Genomic DNA, 16,785 nt, shown 5'->3' with positions numbered 1-16,785 from the left:
TGTTGATAGATCTTCCACCAATCCTAACGCCACGCATCTCCTCATAGAGCCCAGCCTCTCGGATAATCTGCTCTGCATACAGGTTGAAAAGGTATGGAAATAGGACACATCCCTGGCGTACAGCCTTCCCAATTTTGAACCATGCAGTGTTTCCTTGCTCTGTTCTGACGACTGCCTCTTGGTCCAAGTACAGGTTTCGCATTAGCATGATTAGATGTTCTGGGATTCCCATCAGAGATGGATCTTAATAGAATGGAAGAAAAATATGTAAAAGAACTCAAATTTTAAGATATCTAGGATTGTAATCTTCAATATGGATTGAAGCTTAACACCAAGAAGACAAAGATTCTCACCACTGGGCCAACTGGCAGCACCCGGATAGATGGAGGAGAGAATGAGGTTATTAACAGTTACATTTTGCTTGGCTCCACAACACTCTTGGCACCAGCAGTCGGGAAAACAAAAGACAAATTGCATTAGGTAAATCTGCTGTCAGACCTTTCCAGAGTACTGAGAAGCAACAATGTCGGTCTAGATACTAAGGTGCACCTGATCCAGGCCATGGTCTTTGCAATTACTTGTTATGCATCAGAAAGCTGGATAAGAACTAAAGATGACAGAAGAAGAATTGATGCCTTTGAGTTATGGTGCTGGAGAAGTCTTTAACATACTATGGATTGCCAAGAAAACAAATAAGTCTGTCTTAGAGTGAAACCAAGTCTGTCCTTGAGGGCTAGGATTTTGAAGCTCCATCTCACTTACTTTGAGCATGTGGTCAGGAGGGACTGGTCGTTGGAGAAGGACAACATTCTCAGAAGTGTGGAGGGACAGCACAGGAGAGGAGGACCCTGAATGAGATGGATTGACACAATGACTGGGGCAATGGGGGTTGATGTGTTGGAGTCAGTGACATTGGCTCAGGACAGGGCAGGCTTCAGAGCTGCTGTGTGTAGGGTCACTATAGTCGCAGGTGACGCGACAACACATAACCACAACAGTAAAGACTAGAGGACTATCTCTTGATCACCTTTGAAAATTCATCTTTATAAACCAAATGGTCAATAATGACTCTAAAGTGAAAACCTGAGGGTGGACAGGCAAGGAGACGAGAGCCTCAGAAACAGGACCGCCAGGCCGAGCGAGGACAAGTGAAGACGTGGTTTCACTGAAAACATCACCAACAGGCTACGTGTAGAAATTATTACATGAAAGTCAAACTTGTTGTGTGAATGTCTACCTCAAACACAGTAATATATTCCTTAAAAGAAGAAATGAGCTTCAGAAGGAGCTGGGTCCCAGGCAGAGCCACGTCCCCCTGTCGTGACACGTGGTGCTCAGCTTGAGGTCATGTCTCTGCACTTTGTTTTCAGGTGTGATGCTGAACAGAGACCGAAGGCTCACCCTGGTGAGTGCCACCATCTCTGGGGTTCCTTCCACCATCCCTGGGGTTCCTTCCACCGTCCCTGGGGTTCCTTCCACCATCTCTGGGGTTCCTTCCACCATCCCTGGGGTTCCTGCCACTCTTCCTGGGGTTCCTTCTACCGTCCCTGGGGTTCCTTCAGAGCCTGGGCTTTGACACCATTGGGCTCCTTATGACAAGGGCTGGGGGCAAACAGATCCTACCAGCCAAGATGTGTCCCGAACTAAGCTGCACAGAGGGAACGGGATATACGCTGGTTAGCTCTCTACCTGGGAGAAATGCACCAACATCAGCATCAAAACAGAACACCTGTATTTAACACGGACATTAACATCAACACCAAAACCAGCATCAACATTGAGCATTAGTATCAACCCCAAACCCAACACTTAGCATAGACATTAACATCAACACCAAAACCAACCCCAGGCCCAGCCTCAATCCCAATGCCAACATGAACACCAACACGGAGCACTGACAATAACACCAACACCAGCACCATACCCTCCTCTGAATGCAGACCCCAGGGTGAACAGCTGGCACTCAGGCCAAGGCACCCCACTCCCCTCCCCTAGGACATTGCATGCATTTGTTCATGTCATGCTCACCACCACCCTTGAGAAGGTGCCATACTGTGTCATTTCATTTCTATGAAGTTTAAGAAAGAGGTGCAGTCAGTCTGTGGGGGAAGTTGGCAGTGTGACAGTCTCCACCGACAGCGTGGCCAAGGGCTGGGCAAGGGAGGCCGCTGGGGGCTGGTGTGGCCTGAGTCTTGGCCTGGCGATAGAGAAAAGCCTCTGAAAGCTGGAGCTGGTGGAAGGCACAACCTGGGAGAGAAGAAAAGGCAAAGACTTTTCACTGAAATGAATGGCACAAGCGTGGTAAGGCCCTGTCAGAGGCGGAAAACTGTGAGACACGGAAACGCAAGGTGGTCCCCCCAAGTCCTGGCTCTTCCGGATTTCACTGTGGTCACGGCTGCACCCGTGTGCTGAAGACCATCGAGGGCTGACACTGGACTGTGGGCTTGGCTGCATGTCACAGCTTAATTACAAGGTAAATTACGGCTCAGAGTGAAGGTGGATTAGGAAAAGAAGGTCAGGAGAAAAAAATAACAAAGTGAAAGATGACACACTCAGCAGGTACGGCCACAAAGTCTTTCCTGGAGACAGGTCTTCAGATGTTGTCTGTCACCTTTTAAGAAACGGCTGCTCCTGCACGGACTCTTGTTTTCATGTCTGTGGATGGTGTGAACTGGTCAGCGCCATCAGGTGGGCTCTGACCCATCTTGACCCTACGGACCACAGATCAGAACAGCCCAATCCTGCATTGTTCTCAGTCTCTGAGGGGCCTAAACCCAGACTGCAGAGGAGTGTCCTTAATCATCGCCTTGACGGAATTAAGTTGAGGACCTGACTGAGGTCCCGAAATAGCAACCCCAGTCTTGGCTAAAGCAGACCCTAAAGAAGGCTGAGGCTCGAGGAGCTCTAGTGGCCTAATGGCAAGAAGCTGCACTGCAATCCCAGAGGTGAGCGGTTCAAATCCACCAGATGCTGTGCTGGAAAAGGAGGGCAATCTCCTCCTGTACCAGTCAGATCTGATTTGATGGTACACACACACAAAAGAAAATAAAATTTAAAAAAAGAAGAAGAACAAGAAGAAGGCTGAGGCTCTGGTTACATGCTTGGCCGATTTAAACCCACCTGTGGCTGCGGTGGGAGCAGAAGAGGGCCGTCTGCTTCCGTACAGAGGCCCAGCCTCAGAAGCCCACGGGGCAGGTCCCACGGGCTTGCCACAATCTCAAATCAGATCAACAGTGGTATGTTTAAGACCAGGCCATGGAGGAGGTGAGTTCAGGCCTGGGCTGGCTCTCTGCCGCTGTCTTCTGCTGGCTGCTGGCTGCTGGCCGGCCCACTCAGCCATCCCCAGCCTCATGCCTCCTCTGTAACCCCCCTTCTATGGGGTCCCGCTCCCCTCGGGGGCTTCATGGATGTTCTGCAGAAGACGCTGCACGACACGCCTGGGCTCGTGATAAACCCTCCTACTCACAAGGCCCCTGGAGCTGACGAGCAGGAGGGGGTGTTGCAGCTGGAGCTCAGCGAGGGCACCCGGCTCTCCAGGCTGTCCCAGACCACCTGCCGTGTGTTCAGGGGAGTTTTAATTTTCATTGTGATGTAGAAACTGCACGTGGGTTTTTTTTTATTATTATTTTGTGTGTGACTACCGTCAAATCAGATCCGACTGGTACAGGAGGAGATTGCCCCTCCTTCTCCAGCAGAGCATCTGGTGGATTTGAACCACATACCTCTTATCTGGGAGGCTGGGCTCTATGAGGAGAAATGTGGGGTCAAGATTGGTGGACGATTTATCAACAATCTGCGTTATGCGGATGACACAACCCTGCTTGCTGAAACTGAAGAAGACCTGAAGCGCCTGCTGCAGAGTGTCAAGGACTGCAGCTTACAATATATGGATTGAGGCTCAATGTCAAGAAGACAAAGATTCAAAAAAAAAAAAAAAAAGAAGAAGACAGATTCTCACCACTGGACCAACTGGCAGCATCAGGATGGATGGTGAAGAGATTGAGATTGTACACAGCTTTAGTTTGCTTGGCTCCATAGTCAACAGTCTTGGCACCAGCAGCCAGGAAATTAAAAGGCGCATTGCCATGGGAAAGTCTGCTGTTAGGGACCTCTCCAAAGTATTGAAGAGCAATGGTGTCTCTCGGGAGACTAATGTGCGCCTGATACAGGTCATGGTCTTTGCAATCACTTGTTATGCATCAGAGTTGGACAATGACCAAGGAGGATAGAAGGAGAATTGATGCCTTTGAGCTGTGGTGCTGGAGAAGAGTATTGAGGGTACCATGGACTGCTAGGAAAAGATTCATTATGGAAAGGGTCAAACTGGGCAGCTCCTTGGAGGCAAGGATTCTGAGGCTCCGTCTAATATACTTTGGACATGTTGTGAGGAGAGACCAGTCCTTAGAGAGCGACATCATGCTTGGGAGGGTGGAGGGACGGCGCAGGAGAGGAAGGCCCTCTATGAGGTGGATTGATTCAGTGACTGGGATAATTGGGATGGGAGTGTCAGAGACAGTGCGATTGGCACAGGACAGAGCAGAGTTTAGGGCTGTTGTACATAGGGTCGCTATGAGTCGCAAGCAACTTGCCGGCACATAACAACAACAATCTGTATTGAGGTCAACACCCCCCATGGGGTGACTCAGGCATGGACCACCATCAGCCTATCAGAGCTGAGCACTTACCTGTTTGTGCCAGTCAGAGGCAGCCTGGGAATATCCCATCGCAGTGAGGGCATCACCAAGGCTGTGCGGGCTCAGAAGGGGCCCTGCCAAGACCCAGGCCGAGCTGCCCACGCTGCACCTTGAGCAGATGGGATATAGTTCTTCCTCACGGAAAAAGCCAGTGCGGGGCAGCAGTTCTGGCAGGGCCCAGGGTTCTGGCCCATGGAGCACTACAGTGGGCAGCTTGCAGTGGGGAAACTGGGCAGAGAGGGGCCACACTTCAGCCTAATATCCAGGCCAGCTGCACTTGGCCGCATCACTTGAGGGAGGCTGGGAAATGCAGTCCAGCTGCCACCACAGGCCCTAAAGCGTTTCTGGCTCACGACATTTAAGGGTCTTTGCTGAACGGGTGAGAGGTGGGGCACTGGGCTGGGTCCTGCCGTGGAGACGGTGGGGGTGACTTGTCAGGACCCAGACACCCCCTCAGAGGCTCAGGGGGCCAAGGTGCTGCTGGGGGGTCATTGGGTGCTTTCTGCAGCCGGAGCTGTGCTTGGACTTCATCAGCAAGGACCTGTTCCTGCACTACATCCAGAAGCTACAGGCCCGCGTCCTGCTGCTCAAGTGAGTGTGGGGACGGGGTGTGCGGGGTGGGCTGTGTGGCGCGGTCTCCCCACAGCCACACCTCTGCAGCACAGGCCTGAGGGAGGGAAAGGGACGCGAGGGCAGCATTAACCAGAGCCCTGGCCTCCAGCCCCAGTGGCACCCATCACCACCTGCCAGATGGGGCCTCAGCTGCTCCCATGCCGACAGTCACCTGAGCGTGTTTCTCCCGCTGTAGCACCTGCAGCCCCCGGGGGTTGGCGGGGGAGCCCCTCCCATCTGCAACCTCCTTCACTGTCCCAGAGTTGGACCCACCTCACCCCTGACCCTCCGGTGGGTTTCCTGAGGTAAATTACACAAGAGTTTGCCCACCTTCCTGGGAAGTCTCCCCAACAGCACAGCTCCCGACACTCCCAACTCCCAGAGCTCCCTCGGGCAATGAAGGGGTTAGACCGGTGCCGCTGGGGTTCGGCCATGCTGAGCCCCCACTGAGACGAGGACTGGACTGAAGGCGTGAACCTCAACTCGAGGGGTCAGTGGTCTTTTCTCAGGGTCCTGGGCACCCAGGGCGATACAAAGTCACAACTCGCTCCTCTCTTCCTCCAGAGCGTGCCAGGGGTACAGGAACCCCAGGAGGACGGACAGCAGCCACGAAGCCCTGATTTTCGTCCTCAGCACACTGCAGTCTGTCCTCCGAGAGGTGAAGCCACGATACCCCAATAGTAGGACCCTGCAGGCCTCCCTCACTGGGTACCCCAAATCCCCACAGCACCAGGGTCAGGCCAGGGCACAGGAAACGGAAACTCTGCTGGCAAGATCTGTTTTATTGTCCTTCTGTGTCCACCGGACCAAGTATAACTCGGCCAGAGGGGCACCTACCCCTCACCAAGGTCACAGCTGCGGGAGCCTTGGCCCTGTGGGTGGATCTCTAAGTTGGAGGGGTGCTGACTTCACCACTAGCCTGGGTACCTGGGGACACTTTACGGCCATTGCACCCAGCAATGACGGGACCTCTAGATGTCTGGCATTCTGGGGGAACAGACATGATTTGTGGCTGGCTGGTCACCATGTCGACAAGTGACAATCACCATCTTCCCACATTCAAGACAGGGCTGGCGTGCAGGCCACCCAACTCTGAGTCCACATCCCCTCCCCCCGCAGCCGTTCCCAGCCTGGAACTCAGCATTCTGAGGGACGGGCAGGCTCTGTGGTCTCCAGATTCCTTGGGTAGTGGGTCCTGCCTGTCCCTGTCCTCCCCATCAGCCTTCCTCTGCTGGCCGTGAACAGCGTGTGGGCGAGCATACCAGGGTATGAGGTGTACCCCAAGCTTACAAGCTGCCCTGGAATGGGGTAGGGGGCCGAGCACACTGCCCTGGGCCCCCTCACCTCACCCTGCTCCCTTCCCCAGCAGTACCAGTTCGTGGAAGTCCCTGGCAACCACTATGTCCACATGATTGAGCCCCATCAAGTGGCGAAGCTCATCAGCACCTTTCTACAGAGCGAGGGGGCCTCGGTCAGTGCGTAGCACGGCCTCCGACTCCCACCCGCTGGACCAGGGCAGGGCCAGGCTGTGGAGAGGCCAGAGCAGGCCGGGGCCAGATCTACAGGTTCTGCTGTCAGGTCAATAAACTGGGAGTTGGAACAGTGAGAGGACAGAGGGGCTGGGCCAGGCCACTTGGTCACCGTTTCCCACTGTCCGACATTGGAGAAATAGACGCACTGGTGTCACACTGTCTGTGCTGTCATTACTGGGCTGTCCCCTGGGTGGAGCCTCGGATCCGAGCTTGCGGGGATGCTGTGCTGTGTGGCGAGGGCACTTCCTGGGCCGACCAGCAATGATGGGCAGGTCTGGTCACCCAGGGCCAGGACCACCAGGCCTCCCCGCCTGCCCGTGTGGACTCCGGCTCGGCAAGGCCTCCGCCAGGGCAGCTCCACCTGGAGGGACACGGACGCTCAGTAGGGGCGGAACTTGCGCTGGGCCCTCATGAGCTCGATCCTTTGCTTGTCCTCCTCGAACTTCTTACGCAGCTGCGCCAGATCTGGGGGGAAGAAGGTGGTCAGGTGGCCCAGCCCACGTGGACCCTGTGCTGCTGCCCCCATTAAAGAGGGTTCAGCCAGCCCCTAGCCGCCCCACCCCAACAGGGACAAGTCCTTCTCCTGGGCGTGCTTTAGGGAAAGGATGAGGTCAAAGAACAAGATTGCAGGTGGAATCGGACAGAAAACCCACCGGAACGAGGGCTGCTCTGGGCCCAGAGGACCAGCAACCTGGGCGCATCACCCCGGAGAGGAGCCCGGGGACAAGGGTGATACCACGGTCCTCACAGCCCCTGCAGGCCACCTACCACGCACACACCAGTGTACCTATCTCACACGCACACATGTCTACCTATCACACACACACACCAGTGTACCTATCTCACACACACACATGTCCACCTATCACACACACAGAGCACTCCACCTGCCATGCACACACCAGTGCACCCATCTCACACGCACACCAGTCCAGCTGCCCCACACGTACGCTAACATCCACCCACCGTCCACCTCCCTCAGCACACCTCCTCACACGTGTACACACACAGGCCGCCCCGCTGCACGAGCACGCGTGCCTCACATACGCTCTCACACATACCAGCCCGTCACCTGGCTCACTTACAACATGCACACGGCCTCACAGACCCCTGGCCCTGGCTGCACACACGTCCACACCCACGGCCAGGCAGCAGCCCTCTCAGCTCCCACAGTGAGCAGCTGAGCGCCACCCTCTGCAGCTGCAGGTCAGAACCTTCCCGGGGGCCTGGAGTGGCCACTGTGGGCTCCAAGTAACCCCAACTTCAGCCTGCACCGTGCAGCTGCCAGGAGCACCACCCAGGGGCACGTCAGGCACGTCAGCGGTCAAGGGGCCCTGGCCGAGGCTCCCCTGGAGGGCAGCACACACGCGGGTCAGGCAGGTGCAGGGGGACGCTTACGCTCCATCTTGCTCTCGCGGTGCTGCCAGGCGTAGAAGTTGAGCAGCTCCTTGCGGGCTCGCTTCCGCTTCTCCCTCGCCAGCACCCGCAGGCTGGCGGCCTCTGTCCGGGGCAGCACGGGCCGCCGGCCACGGCGTGTCACCTTCACCCAGCCCTCCTTGTCAGGGACACCCTCCTCCTCCTTGGCCTTGGCCTCCTCCTGCAAGGAATGGGGGTCTTGTTGGGGACAGGCTCTCGGCAGGCCTGGGAACCCCTACACCTCCCTTTCCAGGCCCTCCCACCTCCTGCAACAAGAATCCACCTCAGCCCACACAGCGTCTCTGCCTGCACCTAAGTGCAGGTTCCCTTTTCTGGCCTGTCCGATCTCATACGTGGTTTTTGCCGCTTCCTGTTGGTGTTCTGTGCCACCGAGTTGGAAGTGACTCACAGTTGATGCCTCCACTGGGTTTTTAGAGGCAGTTAACTACACGGGTGGAGAAGCTGATGGATTTGAACCATGTGCCACTGGGATTGCAGGGCAGCTTCTTACAGCTACGAGCTTTCTGCTTATGTCCCCTAGTAATTCTGGACTCTTAAACACAGCCTCCTGTAGCCATGGTGAGGTGCCGGCGGGTGGGGTGCCGAGCTCAGCCCCGTCTGCAGGTGAGGCTAGGTAAGGCCTGCTCACCCCTCACTGACTGGCTCCCACATCATCTCAGGCCCCTTCATTCTGGACAAGCAGAGAGGCCTCGTACAGATGTTAATACAAGGTTTGCACCACATCCAAATCACAGACGTGATACTGCGGACAGTAAACGACGCCCACATGTTACCAGTGGGGGAAGAGCTGCCACCACAGCTTTCCCCGACACTGACGTCGCCTGGCCAGGTGGTCCGGGACTCCACAGGGAGAAAGGAGCTCCGTGGGCTGACCAAGGGCAGGACGCACCCCAGCTCCACACCCGGCAGCACCCCCCAGAGCCAAAGGCTGCCCTGACCTCAGCGATCTTCTTGTCGTATGCCTCCATGAACGTGTCCACTTCAGCCCTCAGGGCCTCGGGGTCCAGCACTGAGTCTGTGTACTCGCTGATCCACTCTGCAGGGAGGAGACAGGTTTGCTCAGGCCCCACCTGGAGCCTGTCGGGACCTCCCCATGCAGGGTCCCAGGAGCGGCTAGGGCTCAGGTGGAGATTCTGGAGTTGGGAGGATGGGCCCCACCTGTGTGAGGGAATGTCCCCTGCTGTGTCCCCCACCCCACCCCTCTCCACGAAGTGGACACCGGTCACTGCATTCTCAGGGGCTCCCTCCTGCTCACGTCACCCGCCACCCCAGGCCCAGGCAGGAGGCGAGGCCCTCAGCCATACTGACTGTTCACTCCAGTCCTCACGGGGTGACTCTCTGTGGAGACCAGCAGAGGACCCTTCAAGGCCAAGGCAGCCGACACGCCGCTGGGCTTCTGGAACACCACGTAGGCCACCTGGAACCCCTGGGGAGAGAGCCACAGAGCGTGTGGGGCACCCCGTCCCTCCCCGCCCTCCCTGCTGGCTTGGCCCTGCTCCTGCCCTCACCTGCAGCAGTGCTGGGCCCGGGGCGGTGCAGGGCTGGTGCTAACCACAGGGGAAGGACAGGCCTGCTCCCGCTGTGGACCGCGTCAGAAGTGACCACAGCTGACCCTCCCGCGGGTCTGCAGCAGCAGAAAATCACACAGGAGGTTGTGACCTTCTCCCGTGGACGGCTCCCCTGGGCTGGCAGTACAGCTCTGACCACAGGCCACCAGACCTCCCCAGCCACTCGGTTTCTGCCAGAAATGCCCATCCCCACATCCCCCCAGGGAGACGGTGAGGTACGCGGGGACCTTCCTCCGGGAGGGACATGCCATCTGAGCCAGGCAGGGGGGAGACAAGGCTTCGTGGAGCCAGGGGCCCAGAGCGGACAGCGGGGCACCCACTCCTGCAGATGCCAGCAGGTGGGCTTGGGGGCAAGGGTAACCAGGAGGCCCAGCCACGGGGTGAGAAGCAGCTACGTCAGCAGGGAGTGTGGGGGGAGCCCTGCGGGGATTCTGTCACAACATGACATCAGACAGGAGTGAAGATACGGCACAGGGAGGGCTGTTCAAGCTGACAGCTCCTCGCACACCCACCGTGACACCCATCGTGAGATGACCTATGACAGAGGGGTGCGCTGAAGACCCCACCGACCCCCAACAAAGCCCGCCCCGCACACGGGGGCAGGAGCTCTCCACCCACCCACAGAACCCCGGCACCTGGGGGCTTACCGGGACGGGCTTGGGGTGAAAGAACTTCGACTCGGGCTCTTTAGGGCTCTCGGCGAGGTCCGGCTTCTCGTGTAACTCCACAGACTTGATGGGGCCGCAGGGGGAGAGGAGGCGGGACAGACACTCCTGTTCCCAAGAGGCAGAGTGAGCCACTGCCCAGAGGACCTGAGCCCATGGCCGCCCAGCCCACGGAAGGCTGGCAGGGCCAAGTTCCTCTCACCGGTTCCCTCCTGGACCACAGGGAGATCAACTCTCCTGCCCTCCCAAAGCTCCAGAGATCAAAACCTTGTGAGCTTTTGTGTTAAAAACTGCCCACCAGGGAGCTCTGGTGGCCTAGTGGCAAGAAGCTGCACTGCAATCCCAGAGGTACATGGTTCAAATCCACCAGATGCTCTGCTGGAGGAGGGACAATCTCCTCCTGTACGAGTCAGATCTGATTTGATGGTACATACAAAAGAAATAATTAAAAAAACCAAAAATCAAACTGCCCACCAAGTGTCTAGGTGGTTACAGAAGGAGACTCCTCGTTTTGAATGGTCATTCATTGGAAGATTAATCCCTTCTAGATTTCTCTGAAAGAATGACCCTTCGAGCAGGATTCTGTTTCAACCATTAAAACTAGCTGACGACATTTCTGGCTTTACGATTTTATGAGCCAACCATATAGGTTTTGCTACTCAAACCAGTCACTTAAAAATTAGTCCAACTGTAAAATTAGTAAAACATTAATGAATATTTTTTTTAAAAAAAGATTCCATAAAATATTAATCAACAGTTCAAAGAGAAAAATGGAATGGGGAGAGGGGTGGGCAGGGAGGAAAGTGTGCAAACAATGAATGAATGGAAATGAAAAAAAAAATTTTAATCAAAAGGGGGAACATGTGGAACAAAATTTCAAGTATTCTTGTAATCCAGACCTTCTAAAACCATGGCAATGAGATGTTTAAACTTTAAACCAAAAATATCCTCTGAGATTGCCTATAATCCAAAGAACAGTTTAACTAGTAATGAATGTCTGCCTTGAGCAGCACAGTGGATTAAGCGCTGGGCTGCTAACCAAAGGCCTAGTGTCTGAATTCCCAGTCACTCCAGGGAGAAAGAGGAGGCAGTTTCTTCTGTAAAGGTTTACAGCCTCGGAGGTCCGGAGGTGCAATACTGCTTCTGTCTTACAGGGTTGTTACGAGTTGTAATAAACGCTCAAGCAGGTAGTTTTACACAGGGTTAAAATGAAAACAGCAACAGACAATGACTTTGTTACTGAGGGAAGAAAACTTCAGAAAAGGTCTAAGAGAATTTCTGTACAACGTTCAGAGTGCAGTCAGTGTTACCAGGTTGTATAGGTAGACCTGTTTAACTGATGTCTGTGGCTGGCGCTCTCTCTCTCTATATATATATATTTTATCAGCAACAAAGATTAATGATAAAATGTATTACATGGCTTCTGTTAGAATAAGGAGAGTCACCCTTGGCTGGGGAGGGGAGCGGGTTCTGGTCTTTCTTGGGGTGCTGAGAGCAGGGTCTCTGATCAATGCGTGAGCCACGATCGTGCTCGCCTCCTCAAGGCACTCCTTACCAGAGGGGGACAGTCACCCTGCTTTAACACGTCTAACTTCAGAGGAAGCCTTTTAGAAGTTAGAAGTTAACCTTTTGGGTCAAAAGGATTTAAAATCCAGTAATTCTCTTCCTTTAATTTTTCTTTGGCAAATGTATTAATAATTTTACAATGTTGTTATGTGCCTTCGAGTCAGAACCAACCACAGCTGACCCTCCAGGGGGTTTTCAGAAGCAGTAAATCCAGGGGGACACTGCCCATCCTTCTCCTGTGGAGCAGATGGTGGATTTGAACCCCATGTCTGTGGGACTGCAGCACAGTTTCTTAACACTAGGCCACTAGAGAGGTAGTTTTGCAAAAAAAATTAAACAGACATGCCTGGATTGTAGAGTTAGGGTCTATTAATACCCTCTTCTACTGCTCCCATTTTTAGTTTTTAAATATCAAGGGCAAATATCACAACAAAACTATGTAATTCAAATATGTATTTTTAAAACTTTTGAATGAATAACATACATACATAAAAAGCTCATTCTCTCATTGCTACTAACTGAAAGCTGACCGACCCTCCCAAAAGTCTGCTGGTGCAGCGGGGTGCGATCAAGCTGGAGCTGCTCACGGCTCCAGTGGGCTTTCAATCACTTGGGGGGGGGCTGCCCATTTTTCTCTCACAAAGAAGCTGGTGGATTTGAACCATGTGCCTTTGGGTTGGCAGCACTTCTCAAAAAAAAAAATCTGCTCCTTAGAATTTTGCTGTTAAAGATGTAGACATTTTAAAAGCCAATTTCTGCTGCAGCACAGAGTGGCCCTCGGGCACCCACCCTGGAGACCCTGCAGCCCTGGGCCCCCTCCCTGGGCTGGCTCACCTTTGAGCAGTACGGCGGCACATTGAGGACAAAAAGAGTCCGCTTCTGTGGCCAGGTGGACTGAGTGCCTGCTCGGACTCTGTGCTCTCTCACGTAGAGGTAATGAGAAGCCCGCTGCTTTTCCGAGAACTTGACTGGAATGGCTGCGAGGAAGCAGAGCTGGGTCAGAGACGAGGGGGTTCAGGGACCCCACAGCCCACAGGACACCCTGAGCTCAGGCCAGCGGAGAAGTCCCAGCCTATATCCTCGCCAAGTCCTTCCAGTCCCATCCAGCTCTCCAAACACCTACCTACCCTTCACCGACAATAAGGTGGGGGAAGCCCCCACCGCGCCCCGCTGCTCCCGCTGCTCTCGGGGTAAACTCCAAAGCCTTACAGTGGCTGGAAGCATGGGGTGGATCGGCCCCTACCCACCAGGCCTTGCCCGGCTCCTACCCACCCTGCCTCTCCTGGCCCCTGACCACCCTGCCTCTCCTGGCACTGGACACCCTGCTACACCTGGGCACTGGCCATCCTGCCTCCCTCAGGCACTGCCCATCTGGCATTGCACACCCTACCTCGCCCGGCCCCTGCCCACCCTGTCTGGCCCAGGAACTGCCCACCGGCACTGCCCACCCTGCCTCCCCTGGCACTGCCCAACCTTCCCCAGCTCCTCCAGTCACTCCTGGCCTCACACGCTGCTCCCCATGTCTCCCCTCCTCCAGTCTGCACCCCGCCACTCCCCAGCACTTCCTCAGGAAGGCCTTACCGAGGGGCTCTGGGCTCTGCCGGCCCACTGGGAGGCTAGACAAAAGGCTGAGGGTTGAAGCCCGCTAGTCTGTCAGGGAAGAAGGACGGGGCATTTCCCAGCTCTACCCCTCCCCACTGGGACTTCCAGCTGCACAAAGCCATCCCAGCGTCCCTCATAGCCTGCAAGTGTGTTAATCGCAGGCCCCCCACCACTGCTAATCCTCACGTGTGGGGTTGTGCTCCTCGCCTTCAGGGCTGTGGGGCTGGGGAATCCACAAGCACGTAACCGTATATGAAAGTTATGAAAAGCAAACAGGGTGAGGGCAGTCGGGGTGATGGGGCGGGGAGGGAAAGATCAGGGCTGTTTGAGGAAGGACAAGGACAAGGCCGGTGCAAGGAGTCTGAGACCTGGGTCAGACGGCAAGGGGGCCAGAGAAGCTGGAGCTTCATTTTACAATGTTGTTGTTTGCCTTCGAGTCAAGGGCAAGTGGACAGTGAAGTCCCAGCCACAAGACACCATCTGTGAGGCCCTCCGTCTCTCGGGAGTAAGAAGCCTGCATTTTCTATTAGGACCCAACTCATAATTGTAGGAGCCGGAGCCGTGTGGGTGTGAAGGCCTCAGCGGGGCGTATGAGTCACGATCTAGCTGTGACCTCAGACTATGATACAGCCTGGAGAGCGACAGGCCGCGACCAGGAGAGTTAGGACTGTATCCTGCTGACAGAACCAACTCAGACCCTCCAGCAGGGACTCAGAGGCAGGAACTCGTGTTAGAGGACACTGTCCATCTCTCTCCTTTAAGAGCAGATTGTGGAGTTGTACCCGGTACCTCTGGGTTACCTGGACAACTCCTTACCACTGAGCCACCAGCGCTCCCTGCGGTAAGGGCTGCTGTCAAGGCGAGTACAGCTCAGAGCAACCCTAAGAACAACCACTGAGCTCTGTCCTATCCGGCGCCATCCCCATCAACCGACACGCCGGAGCTCACTGCTGCAGGCACGGGGCCCAGGCACCTCACGGAAGGTCTCCCCCTCGTTCGCTGACCCTCTCTTTCCCCAGCCTGATTGCCTCTGCTGAGGGATGATGGCCCCTGTAACACGTATGAAGTATGTCCAAAGTGTGAAGCTTCTCCAGCCTTGCCTCCAAGGACTCCAAGGGCTGCAACTTCTCCAAGACAGCTGTTCGTTCTCGTTCAGCACTCTTCTCCAACAGCACAGCTCAAAGGGATCACCTCTTCTTCTGTCGTCCTTATTCACTATCCAGCTCTCAGGTGACTGGAGAGACATCTTAGTTTGTTAACTGACATCATTGGTCTCCAGGACTTTGGAGAGGTCCCTGACTGCAGATCTGATGTATTTCCTGATCTCCTGGCTGCTAGTACCAAGGGTGTTGACTGTGGATCCAAGCAAGATGAAACTGTTGACAATGTCAATCTTCCCCGCATCTATCATGCTGTTGCCTCCAGGGTCGCCAGCAAGGCCGGTGAAGGCTGTCCTGCACATTTTGTAGGCATGACTGTTTCTATTTGCTGCTGTATGTGAACTGGGGGAAGTGTTTTGCAGGTTGGTAGCTGTTTTACAGCTTAGGTGCCTCTATGCTCGTTTGCTGTGTTTGCTCTCATCAGTACAGCACTCATCTGTCAGGTGCTGCACCGAGGTATCCTGTGCGTTGCTGTGATGCTGCTGGAAGCAATGACACGGGTGTGTCAAATGCCACCGGGATCACCCATGGTGCACAGGTTTCAGCAGCGCTCCCAGACGAAGACAGAGGAGGAAGCAGGAGCGGCCATTCGCTTCTGAAGGAGCCGGCCTTGGAAAACCCGATGAACAACAGAACACGGCTGCCTAGCTTATTCGAGCTCACGTGGGAAGAAGTCACTCAAAAGGAGGGCAGTGAGCTGCCAACATCCACTAAGAAAGGGAACATGGAGTGTGCGCAGTAAGAAGATAAAACTAGAAGTTGTCAAATATGAAATCGCGCATATACAGACAGACACTCCAGGCAATACCGAGCTAAGGCGGGCGGGAAGTGGCCACTCTGAATCCACCACGCCGGGAAAGAGAAGCTCAAGAGTGGAGCTGCAGTCGTGGTTAAAAACACCCCTGCAGACCCGTCACCAGGCTCAATGCTGCGAGCGCTGCGACCCTACGCATACGGGGAAGACCTGTTAACACAACTGTCACTCAAACAGACGCCCAACAGCTAGAGCCAGGGAGGAGGAAGAGGAGGCATTCTGCCACCCTCTGCAGAACGAAACCGCCCAAACACGCGGTCTAAAGCCACGAGCTGGGGAATAGGGCAGCAGCCCGGGTGGGAGCTGGCGGCGCCGCACCGGGGGTTCAGCGGGGCAGGGGCGGCGATGGGCTCGCCCCGGAGGAACGCAGACGGCGGAAAAGCCCGTCCAGGGGAAGCAAGGCCAGGATGGGGTCATTCGCGGAGGAGAGCTGGCGAGGCGATCGCCCCGGACGGTGTGTGGGCAGGAAAGGGGATGCTCGGCGCCTGGGGCCCACGGGCCGCACGACTCCCTCCGGGCCGCACGGCCTCCCTCGTCTGCCGACCCCCCACGCTCGCCCGGGTAAAGCCCCGACCCGCGCTCGATCGAACTCCCACCTGTGTAGCCCGGCGGGCTGGGCAGCTGTTCTTCAGCTTCCAGCGAAGCATGCTTTCTCCTGCGCGCCACCATCTTGCCGACCGGAAGCCGCGAGTGCTGCTGGGAGCTGTAGTCCAGAGCGTATGCCTGACGGGGCCGCTGGGAACTGTAGTTCAGCGCCGTTCCGTGAAGGGGCCGCTGGGAATTGTAGTCCAGCGCGGTTCCGGATTGGTCCCCAGTCTCAGGCACTTCAAGGCCTACCCTTCATCTGCTCCAAGTCAAGTCAATTTTCCACCCACCCATTCGTTCATCATTTAATCATTCCTCGAAGATCGGTGAGCGCTGCGGACACTGCCGAAGCGCTAGGGAGACAGCGATGATAGACAATCCAGTCTCCCTAGAGCTTTATATTCTCACCGGGGGCATTAACAAACACATAAGGAAAAGGAAGATACTAAAAATTCAAGATACTAAAGAGCTGAACAGAAGATTCCAAAAGGCTGCTCGGAATGACAAAGCAAAATACTACAATGAAATGTGCGAGGAACTAGAGTCAGAA

The 16,785-nt window shown here is 55.3% G+C and overlaps 2 protein-coding genes across 2 annotated transcripts in view; one reads left to right on the top strand and one right to left on the bottom strand.

The window, feature by feature from the left end:
* Nucleotides 1–6,789, top strand: part of SERHL2 (serine hydrolase-like 2) — a 107,580-nt gene extending 100,791 nt beyond the window's left edge. Inside the window, exons 12-15 of the mRNA XM_006890173.1 lie at nt 1,371–1,405; nt 5,203–5,285; nt 5,871–5,964; nt 6,673–6,789. Coding sequence (XP_006890235.1) covers nt 1,371–1,405; nt 5,203–5,285; nt 5,871–5,964; nt 6,673–6,789 — 329 coding nt within the window. The remainder of the gene's footprint in view (nt 1–1,370; nt 1,406–5,202; nt 5,286–5,870; nt 5,965–6,672) is intronic.
* Nucleotides 6,790–7,215: 426 nt separating this feature from the next.
* RRP7A (ribosomal RNA processing 7 homolog A (S. cerevisiae)) lies at nt 7,216–16,329 on the bottom strand. Its single transcript, XM_006890058.1, has 7 exons — nt 16,247–16,329; nt 12,909–13,051; nt 10,491–10,616; nt 9,584–9,701; nt 9,214–9,311; nt 8,237–8,435; nt 7,216–7,303 (listed from the first exon to the last, which is right to left on the bottom strand). Exons 1-7 carry the CDS (start codon nt 16,317–16,319, stop codon nt 7,218–7,220), a joined length of 843 nt encoding a protein of 280 aa, XP_006890120.1. The 5' UTR covers nt 16,320–16,329; the 3' UTR covers nt 7,216–7,217.
* Between the last annotated feature and the right edge of the window lie 456 nt (nt 16,330–16,785).

Source organism: Elephantulus edwardii, unplaced genomic scaffold (assembly GCF_000299155.1).
Source record: "Elephantulus edwardii isolate Elephantulus edwardi_28Jun2011 unplaced genomic scaffold, EleEdw1.0 scaffold00086, whole genome shotgun sequence".
In the NCBI taxonomy this organism is placed as follows: domain Eukaryota; kingdom Metazoa; phylum Chordata; class Mammalia; order Macroscelidea; family Macroscelididae; genus Elephantulus; species Elephantulus edwardii.
This window is presented reverse-complemented; position numbering and strand designations above follow the sequence as displayed.